Source organism: Poecilia latipinna, unplaced genomic scaffold (assembly GCF_001443285.1).
Source record: "Poecilia latipinna isolate Pla-1442-1.1 unplaced genomic scaffold, P_latipinna-1.0 Scaffold2142, whole genome shotgun sequence".
In the NCBI taxonomy this organism is placed as follows: Eukaryota; Metazoa; Chordata; class Actinopteri; order Cyprinodontiformes; family Poeciliidae; genus Poecilia; species Poecilia latipinna.
This window is the reverse complement of record NW_015114758.1, coordinates 15,808-26,553: the sequence shown is the minus strand read 5'-3', so window position 1 is coordinate 26,553 and position 10,746 is coordinate 15,808. Positions and strand designations below refer to the sequence as shown.

At 37.9% G+C, this 10,746-nt stretch overlaps 1 protein-coding gene across 1 annotated transcript in view; it reads right to left on the bottom strand.

The window, feature by feature from the left end:
- Window positions 1-8,001, bottom strand: part of il1rl2 (interleukin 1 receptor-like 2) — a 19,964-nt gene extending 11,963 nt beyond the window's left edge. Inside the window, exons 1-3 of the mRNA XM_015017440.1 lie at window positions 7,575-8,001; window positions 1,103-1,313; window positions 788-956 (exon numbers count right to left, since the gene is read on the bottom strand). Coding sequence (XP_014872926.1) covers window positions 788-956; window positions 1,103-1,313; window positions 7,575-7,641 — 447 coding nt within the window. The 5' untranslated portion in view covers window positions 7,642-8,001. The remainder of the gene's footprint in view (window positions 1-787; window positions 957-1,102; window positions 1,314-7,574) is intronic.
- Between the last annotated feature and the right edge of the window lie 2,745 nt (window positions 8,002-10,746).

The following is a 10,746-nucleotide window of genomic DNA, read 5'->3' as shown; positions in this document are numbered from 1 at the left end:
ATCAGGGTCAAAAGATCTTGAAACAATATTATCGTTTATCGCAATATTTTTTTAGACAATTAATTGCTCAGCAAAATTTGTTATCGTGTCAGGCCTACATAAGACCGATAAGTTACGCACTCTGGCAAGCTGGTCTTAATGGAAGAGTGGTGGGAAGGAAGCTATTAATGAGGGCAAGCCTGAAGAGGTGTTGATCCAGTCTGCTATAAGCCATGAAGGGAACACAGCAAATATCTTACAGTGAAATGTAGCAGCAGCGTTGAGCGTATGACAAAAACAGATGAATAAATACAAGTTCGCGGCTACAAAAGACTTGAGAGAGGATCACCCTACTGAAGAGATAAAAGCCCTAAACGTTGCTAAGAACAACGGACAAAATTTTCAGGATGTAGATGTGTGTTTCATTGAAAAAATATTTTGGAAATACTTGTAAATTTGTGGCTGTAATGTAACAAAATGTGTAACTTCTGCATAACTGTACTGTATGTACACGTTGCTTGTTTAGGCAGATGCATTGTACAAGGTATGCCAAAAGGGGGCAGTGTTGCACCAGTTAAGTCAGGAACCATCAGACATGACGGGGAAAAAACCCACAAATCACAGCTTTGCTTTCAGCCGCAGTTATGAAACAACTTTCAGCTTTAAATGTTTACTGATAACAAATATTTACGTTCATTTCCTAATGCGTTCTTTGTCATTGATAACTACTTACAAAGCCAGTGATGTGTGACCATTTTATAAAAGAAAAACTATTTACTAGACAAAAAAAAAAAAAAAAAAAAACAACCTTCGTCCATCGTATTTTCCTTGGGAGATTCAGTCTGAAGATCTCTTTCTGTTTGCACTGAAGAAATTCACCCGTTTCCTTTGTAGCCAAAATCTCTTCACTTGGATCAGGGCAGTTTGACCCGGACACTAAAACTCTAAATCGTCTTTTTGATGGTTTCGTTTTATTCCTACAGAAAAAGAAAAAGAAAAAAAAAACACTTAAAATACTCCAGAGAAAAGCTTAATATATAGTCTGTAGAGCTTATTTCTTATAGGATTTTCACGACAGTACAGGATAAACGTAAAGACATATATGTGCAGGATGTTGTCTGACCTTTTTTCACAGATGTAGCTTCCACTATGAGTCATCTGCACGGGTAGAAACCACAGCGACCCGTTTCTGACCTCCACCCCAGCGGGGAGGCTCTCATCGCCCCCGTCTCTTCTGCTCCACTTTATCTCGGAATGAGCGCCAGCAATCGGGCAACTCAGCAGAAACAAGTGACCAGCACTCACGTGGTAGGTGTCTGCTTCCCCCTGGTGGTCTGAAAGAGGCATTGCACAGAAAAAAAAGTCAAAGGTCACCGAGTGCTGCCTGAATAATAATAATAAATAATAATAATAATAATAATAATAATAATAATAATAATAATAATAATAATAATTCGAGCTGATTGTGACCGTTTTTGTATTAAGGGTCCAGTAACATCTTCACTGTATTTTTTTAAATTTATTTTACAAAATTTACAGCAGGTAAAGTGTTCAAATAAGCCCGAATCTGTTGCAAAATCAATCAAAAGAGGAGCATGAAAATAGCTCTGAAAATGCAACATAAGCTACTAAAATGCCACTTTATTCCATCCGTAAATATGCAATACTTGATTAAGCAACACAAGCAGAGAGCTTCCAGGTCCTGGATTAAGTGTAAACCTGCCATGAAATGTCAACTGTCCAGAACATCATATAGTCAATGTGGCACTGTTTACTTTAACACGAAATGTCATGTTTCCAAAATGGATGAAAAATTACAAAATGACATACAGAGGAAAAACAAACATATTATTCATGGCCACTTTTCTATGGGGAACTTTATTGTTTTTGCTGCCCAGAAATGACAGCAAAGCAATGTCCAAATCTGACAAACACAATCTCTGACAAAAGGCACAAAAGCAAAAAAAAAAAAAGAAAGAAAACATACAAAAAAGAAAGAGAAAATGACCAAACAACTCACAAAGAAGCGCAGATGACCCATATTAAACAGATAAAGAAGAAATTGCGCAACAAATGTAAAAGTGTTTTTTTCCCCCATTAACTATTGGGCTTTATGTTTACTGTGAATCTCTTTCGGAAGTTGCAGAATTGTAGAGTCTGACTAGTGACCAAAACAAACACAAAAAAACTGCAATCAGACAAAAGCAATTTGCATCCTACATTTATCTGACACGTTAAACATAGAAAGTCTAACTGTCATTGTTAAAACGAGACCTGGGAAAATACATTTTTGATGCAACATCCTGAACAACTACCAAATGCAGGAGAAAATGTGAGAAATAAATAGACTTTAATGATCTGTTGTGCACTCTACAGTTAATTCTTTGTGATTTTGGTACAGCTGTAGACCTGCTGAGTCTCTCCAATTATATGTTAACACTTCTAAGTTCATTTAGTTTGCAGACACCTACACATGCATACTGCACTCATGTACAACTTTAAACTTCTCATCTGACTGATTGTAACCCTTTTGTTGCATCCTCTTGATTGCATAACTCTGTACGTGACCTGCAGATGTTCTCAAAACAGCAAGAAAAAAAACCCTGTTATAACACCAACACAACACGTTGCACTGCAGCGACCGACTGCTGAAACCAAGCAGACATTGTGTAGCAAAAAGAGTGCGCATTACTCAGATCTGATCATAATATTAATATGAACTGATCATGTCATGTTTTGTTGAAGTTATGCAGAGAGGCAGAGGTCGAGTGGATGCTGAAGGTTTTAATTGTAAAGTGATGATTATACAAAACTTAAAAGCAGCCAGATGAACCACCAGCAGGAAAAAAACAGGAAGTGGGAAAATGAGGCGCATACTGGAGGAATTTAATGGAAGAATCCAGCAAGGAGTGACTGAGAATGTGCATGTATATATACAGTATATATATATTAATTACTGAACAAGGAAGAGATGGCTGATTAGAAACGGGTTGCAGGTGCAAGAGGAGAGAGAGAGAGAAGGTGGCACAGGGGGCGAGGGAGAGCACACAAACTGGGTAACTAATCAAACCGTAACAAAAAGCCAGAAATAAGCAACATAGTAAAACTAAAGTAACTAAAGGACTGAACTAAGGCAAATCAGAAGCTGATCTAACACTACAGAATAACTAAACATAGTTAAACTGGAGTAACTAGGAAAGAAGTGCAGCAAAGGAAAATCGAAACACGGCGGATCTAATGAAAGAATAGAAACTAAAGAAGACAGAAATGATGAACGAACCCAAAAACAATTCAGACCCTCACAAACAATTTCTTAAATTGTCCTACACTCCCATCCTCCTTTATGAAAGCAAGTCAAACATGTTTTATTCTGGATTTTTGATTTTTTTTTACATTAACTTTGCTGCCTAATAATATTTACAAGAGCTGCCAACAAAGCTACATGATTTCTTGTCTTATTTATTTATATTGTAAATTAGAAATCATATGTAATGAACATAGTAAGTCATAGCTGCCCACTTATTCTTTACATTTCCTCAAACGTATGCGCTTCTGTTGCAGTGCTATTAATTTTTCTGTTTGTTATACGTTGGATCATATTATTATCACTTTTCCTTGACTGTTTCCGGACCAGGAAACGTTACTTCATTTTCACCATTTTTGGCTGCAAACTACAGAGAGCTCTACTCATCTGACCGTCTTAAACAGAACTGTTTGTTTGGGAAAATGTTTTTTTTTTTTTTGCACAACTTATGCAAAGCTGCCTTTTGTCACAGCACAGTCTTCCTGTGTGAACAATCTCCATTTATTCGCGCCGTGCTGACGTCTTTCTTGCTTCCTGTAGAGCGCCAGGAGGGCGATTCTGAAGTCTGCGCCTCATTTGCTCATCGGTGGAGGCAGCATGAGAGAACTGGTTGATTCAGTATAGATTTTAATGTTTAATGAGTTTAAAACAAAAGAAAAAAAGAAGAAATCAATTGAAGGTGGATGGAACATTCACATCACAGTTTATGAGTTAAGTCTCAATATGTTGACACCTTTGCAGGAAGGTGTTTCTAATGGACTGAGAGTTTGGCAGCAGGTGCAACACTTGTGTGGGTGGGTGTGGGGCCAAGTGATGTAAGAAATGATATTATACTAGTGGAAATGACACACAGAAATTGATGTGGCTTTAACCCCTCACCAAAGAACTCACTCACCAGTGTAAGAATATGCTTCTTTTTTTTTTCTGGGATCCCAAGTATTAGTACAAACGCAATTGTTTATTATTACGACGTAAATCATACTAACGTCTAGAAAAGCCACAGAGGCTACGTCATTGGCACTTGTTGCCTGAATGTCACCTTGCCGATCCGCAGCTCCTGACTCAACAAACACAACAAAACACCCACATCCTCGACAAAGCTGGTATAACCTGAATACATGTATAACCGCTGATCTGGTTAGATAGGTTGATGCATCGATTAGTTTTGAAGCATCTTGCTAAAATGATCTGTTGTGACTATAGAATAACTTAGTTAGGGTTTGAAGAATGGTTTTAAACTACGGGGGTTTCTAACTCCAAGAAAACAAGTTAAAAATGTTTTTTTGTTTGTTTGTTTTATTTTAACAGCTACAGTAAAGGCCTTTATGAATCCCATAACGTGTTTCAAGTGGGTCGAATGTGAAACCATTCAGTTAAATTCTGAACAACCAATGGATGTAAAATTTTGAACTGGAGACGGTAAGGCACAAAAACCACCAACGTAGTCCTACAATTCAACTCCAGTTTGTCCATCACTAAGTTCAGGGTCACTTTCCATTCAAGGTGGAGCAATAAAGAAAGAAAAAAAAAAACTCCTTTGGGGTTTAGTTTTGGTCCACCTCAAGTCATCCCTCCCTCCCAGATCAACCATATCAAAAACCCACCAATGTTCAACACATTTTGTTTTGTTTTGTGTGTATTTACTATGAAATACTGCAGAAATGTCAGAAACCTATCAAAATATGAAATATGCAATGGGGACTCATTATTAGATTTTGATATGCTCTAGATATTGCACACAATTATTTTTTTGTTATTTTCCAGAAAGCATAACTTTTAAGTTAAAAGTGTTCGCACCCCTCATAAAACGCCACCAATAAATGCCTTCCACTTTACATTCACATAAAAGTGTCCCATAAAATTTAACTGGAAAACATCTGAGATGGAAAAAAAGATAAATGAATAATGTGCAATAACCTGATTGTTGTCAGTTAATGTTCACATCTTTAAATGAAGCACTTAGATAAAGACTTATTGAGTTTCAGCTTGTAGTCTCAGTAAGTGAAACCCCAGTTTGGATTTGCCAAGTGAGCTTTAGTTTTGCACTTTGGCCATGCCACAACTTTCATTTTCCTCTTGTGAGCTCAGACTTTTGTTGACCTTTACTGAGCTCATGACGTTTCTTTACAATCGAATCACTCTCCTGGTAGAAACCATGTTCTTTTTGTCACTTCTTTGACAAAAAGAACATGATTCTACGAAGCAGCCTGTTTCACGTTGCATCAAATCCTACAGACCACGACACGTCCGTCCACATGGATTTGGAGGATATTTTTCTGTCTTGTTTGGAAAGTGTGGATTGAGATTTTAAGTCATTGTTCTTATTCCAGACATGGAGAATAATAGGGTTATTGTCACACAGTCAGCTCTTTAGAGTTGCTTTCATTTTCTTTGCAGCTTCACTCAACAGTTTGTCTGTTTCTCGAAACCTTTAAGTTTACCACATGTTGCCTTGTTTCTTCTACAACTTGTTGATATCGTAGATGACTGTGTTTATTGTGCCATTTCACAAATATAAAGCCCTTTTTTATTTTTTTTTCCAAACTTATACATATGTACACTGAGATCCATTGGAGCTGTTACCAAACGCATGTAATCAATGACTTCAGCTAAAACAAATTTTGAAATTAGCAAAAGATATGAAATTCAGACAAAATGTTATTTCTGCTTGACTATGCTTATTAATTTACGTTAAGCATAAGAATGAGTGCTGAAATGAATAAGTCTGAGCAGGATTGGTTTAAAAGTGTCCGTTTCCACTCCTGAAGGTTTTCTACGTGTTTCAGTTGAACTGAACGGTGAGTCACATTAAAAGCAGAAAAAGGATTTCAAAAACTATTTATGTTTAATTTTTCAAAACAGGGAACACTTTTCTCAAGTGTGTTTTTTTTCTATGTGCAGAGAAAACGACCTGAAAATGAACAGATTGTCATTGGAGAGCAGCAGGAGAAAGTAGCAGAGTGACAAAACGTCCTCAACATGTCCTGCAGCGGCCTGAGCCTTTAGCTGTTAGCTACTGAGATAAATCAGGATAACACCAGTTAGAGGAAAGTGGGCAACACTTTATTTGAAGGGGGTTGAATAAGACTGTCATGACACTGTCATAAACATGACATAACACCTGTCATGAACATGAATAAGCCTTCATGAATATTTATGACTGTTGTCATAAAGCGTCATTGGTAAATTATGACACTTTTAATACAAAGTTGACATTATTCAAAAGGTCTTTATTATGACAACTTGACATTAAACAAGAAATCATTACTGATATAAATTTGTTATAAAAGTATTACTGATTGCACTTTAAAAATTAGGTAACTTTATGTTATTAAAGGTAAAGTTTAAACAGTAATGAGTAGTTTTAACCCTCATCTAAAGAGCATGGACAGAAACGTCAAGCTGTTTACATAGTGGAGGAATCTGATAACTCTGATTCTACTTTTTAAAAGTCTAAGAACAGATAAACCGGCCGTCTAAAAGCGATGTGCTCTGTTATCAGAATCAGCTTTATTGGCCAAATCACACAAACCAATAATTTGACTTAACTCTGAATGTTCGTGTATAGTGGGAAATTAAAAAAAGAATAATTTTAATATAAATATGAATAGTCACAGTGTTTCCACATGAGGTAGAATTAGTGTAGAAACGCATAGTGTTGGTTGCGATCCACCCTGATTCACTTTCATCCTTTAACGCCTTAATGATTAACTAGAGCTGATGATTCTTGGGGCTCTACTGAGATTTAAAGAAAAAAACAACATATTTTGTTCTCTAAAAGTTAATTTTTTAAAAACTACGTTCTTCTGATAAACTCACTTGCTGAAGATCCGATTTGTTGAAATAACATAAAAATTTTAATTTGAGGAAGAGATTTCTGAATGACCTGTTTAACTGGTTTAGAAGAAACCACAGATGTTGTTTTTCTCGCATGAAACCTTTCTGTCTTCCTGAGACTTTTAGTCTTTTATGATTAAAACTTGTACTGCTGGTTTATTATTTAGCCAACAAAACCATCTTCGATGTTTTAAGTCTCTAACAGTTTTGACATTTTGCTCTTTGTAATCATCTATAAAAAAAAAACAACTATTGTTTTCTTCCAACCTCTACTGAAACTGAAATCAGTTAGATTTCACAGAATCAGCGAATCCTTTGATCCAAACAACTGCGTTACATTTTACCACATTTTAGCTCTACAGAGACACAGCCTGGCTCTACAAGTCACCCCAGTGTCAAAAGCCATTGTCTTAGTGTGAATGATCCCCCCGGTGGTGTGGTGATCGGTACTCACTGTGATCCTCAGCCAACGCCAGAGACAGGAGTCCAGTTAGGAAGCAGATCCAGCCGCCGGCTGCCATTGTTCTCGCCTGCGGGAGCGTAACAGGTCAGATTCATTAAACTCCTGCCCGTCTCCTCCGACGGGGCTCATTTTCTGAGCCAACTTGTCACTCCAGTCTGCAATTGGACAATGCTTCTTAACACATTTCCTGGCAAGGTCATTCAGACACCCACTGCTGTTGTTAGGGAAGTGAGAGATTTTGGTTGCGCAGATCGCACAAGGAAGTCAGAGCTGAAACACTCCCAGTAAAAAAGTCCAAGGAAGTTCCACACACTGGCTTTTCTATTTGGAAAAGTTATGAAAAAGACCAACAAAAAACCTGACTGTCATAAAAAAAAAAAAAAAAAAAAAAAAAAACAAGGGTGACTGTCTTTAAATGAGCAGCAGAATGTGAAAGAAGTTGCTTCTACTTTTAAGTTCTAACTTACCAATTTAAATGTAGACAAACTTCTGGTTACTTGCACCAGTCCTGATCTCTGGGCTGCTGGGTTTTCCATGCTGCTGCATTTGGTGTTTCGTATCATAACCCCTACTTGAAGTTTCCTCTCAGCTTAGAAAAAACACAAACACCCCACACTCTGCAGTACAGGTGAAGTGTAATGATTCACTGAGAGCCAAGCAGGGTTTTGGTTGTATGCAAATGTAGATGTAGGTCATTTGACCTCAAAGTTCACATATGAAGTTTTAGAAAGTGTATGCCGTAACAAACAAGAACTAATGAACCAGTTGAACCAGTTGGTTAAGAAAGAAGGTTGTCTCTCAAACCTGTGATTTGTCGGTCTAAACATGAGGACTTTGAACTGCCTTGTTTTTTAATGTGCAAATCTAATTTCCTTTATTTGTCAGTGAATCACAGATAAACAGCGTCTTAGTAGGTCATCTCTCGTACACATTTTTGCTACATTGTGAAAATGCCTTTTTCCCAGCACTGCACAGCCTCTTTCTGTCTTCCCTTTGTACTTCTGTCCTTCCCTCATCCTCCTTGCTACTTTCACAGTAGTCTTCAACTTTACTTTCTTCTCTTTCATCATCCTCTTTTGTCTCGCTTTGCCAAAAGGTGAACGGACCAAACACACGTGAAATGGACACGGGAAACGTTGACGTGTTATGATTGATTCAGTTCAGTCTGATTTGCTTCAGTTATTATTTGTTAATGCTCATATAGTAAAATGCTACCTATATCTGTTTGCTGTTCAATAAACCACTAGGTAGATTATGCCTGGGGTCTGCCAGATAGTCCAATCTCAGATTCAGGAGGAGCTGTGTGGTTTTTGTCCTCTTGGTGGAAAACTCTACCAGCTCTACATCCTCAGCAGGTTTCTGGGAGTTATGGACTTGGGGAAGGTTTTTGACCGTGTCTCTCTGGGAATCCTGTGGGCGATTTACGGGGAGGATGGGGTACCAGGCCCTTTGATACAGAATGTTAGGTCCCAGTACGATCAGTGTCAGAACTTTGGACTGCTTTGGCACCAATAAGTCGAGCTAATTTCCGGCAAGAAAATTAGCCCGGCTCCATCTAGGTTGTCTTTTGTCTCTGATTTTGTTCATAACCTCTTTGGTCAAAATTTCTAGGCACAGCCACGGTGTTGAGGGGAAAGTTTTGGTGTCTCTGACTTTTGCAGATGCTGTGTTCATGAGATTGTGATCTGTGGCTTTCGCTGGAGCAATATGAAGCTGATTGAGGTGGCTGGGATGAGGACCAGTGCCTCCAAGCCTGAGACAATGGTTTTGAGCCGGAAAAGGTTAGAGGGTCTTCTCCAGATCAGGGAAGGGATCTGCTGTCCCCAGAGGAGAAGTTTTAGTATCTCAGGGTATTGTTCACGAATGAGAGAAAAACAGAGCAGGAGGTCAATAAGAGGTTTGGTGACGAGTCTGATGTGGGCGCTGTACCGGTGAAGAGACAGCTGAGTCAAATGGCAACGCGGTCGATCTACATTCATATCCTCATCTATGGTCACAAGCTATGGACCTAAAAAACAGGATCACGGATACGAGCGTGTGAAATAAGTTTTCTCAAAAGGGTGTCTGGACATAGGGTGAGTAGCTCGGTCATCCAGGAGGAACTGCTTCTCCTCATCAAGAGAAGCCAGTTGACCATCTGGTTAGATACCTTCTTTTCTTTCCCAAATCCTCTTCTGTAGGCAAACATTTATTTAGTTAAGATTTTAATAATCTAGCACATTATGTAGAAATCTATTTCCAGGTATTTGCCTGAAGTATCTACTATCTATCTATTAGTATATTGTATATATTGTATATACAATATATTGTATTTATTTTGGATAAATATACAATATTTATCCAAGATATTGTATATTTTGAATAACCTTTTTTGCATGCTTGTTCATGACATACCGGATTAAAATTGGTATGCTAATGCTATTCAGAAAGGAAAAACTTGAACTAAAAGGTTTGAATGACTGACAGGATGTTCTAGTCGCGGTTTGAGCGTCTTTTTAAACCAGAGCAGATTAAAGGTTGGTAAAAAAAAAAAAAAAAAATGGACGGACTAGCCCTTTAGATATTTACTGAATGGGAAGCTGCATTTAGCAGCCATTAGCTTCATATACAAAACAAAGTCAGAGTTAAAGGCTATCTGTGTGAAGGTATCATGATCAAATTAATTACATGCCGCTTTGGACGAGTGTAGAAAAACAACAGAGAGACAGAGAGAACTATGCAGGCTGCAGGGAGACACGCTCGTTTGTTTCAGGCTATATACTGTAGTATTTTCTGCCAGCCGCAAGTGACCAATGTCCGGTATTATTTGTTTCTCACAGGAGCATTATTTCACCTGACTTGCGGCTGGCAAAAAAGACTACAGTATATATGCTAAAACGAACGAGCTTGCATAATGTGTGTGATACAGCCCCTGTGTAAGCCGGACAGAGAGAACTTCCGGGTCAGAGGTGAAATTAACAGCTCGCTTTCCTTTTTATTTTTGCAATTGCCGTTTTTCTAATTTTGTTTTAAAAACGGAATAAAAAAAAAAACACATGGTTGTTTTGTTTTACCAATTTTATTTTGAAACGAAAAAACCAAAGAACGAACCATACACGGATTACGGACCTGAGTCTATTTCCGTTTTCTCATTTTCCATTTCAAACGAAAAAACGAACTGCCT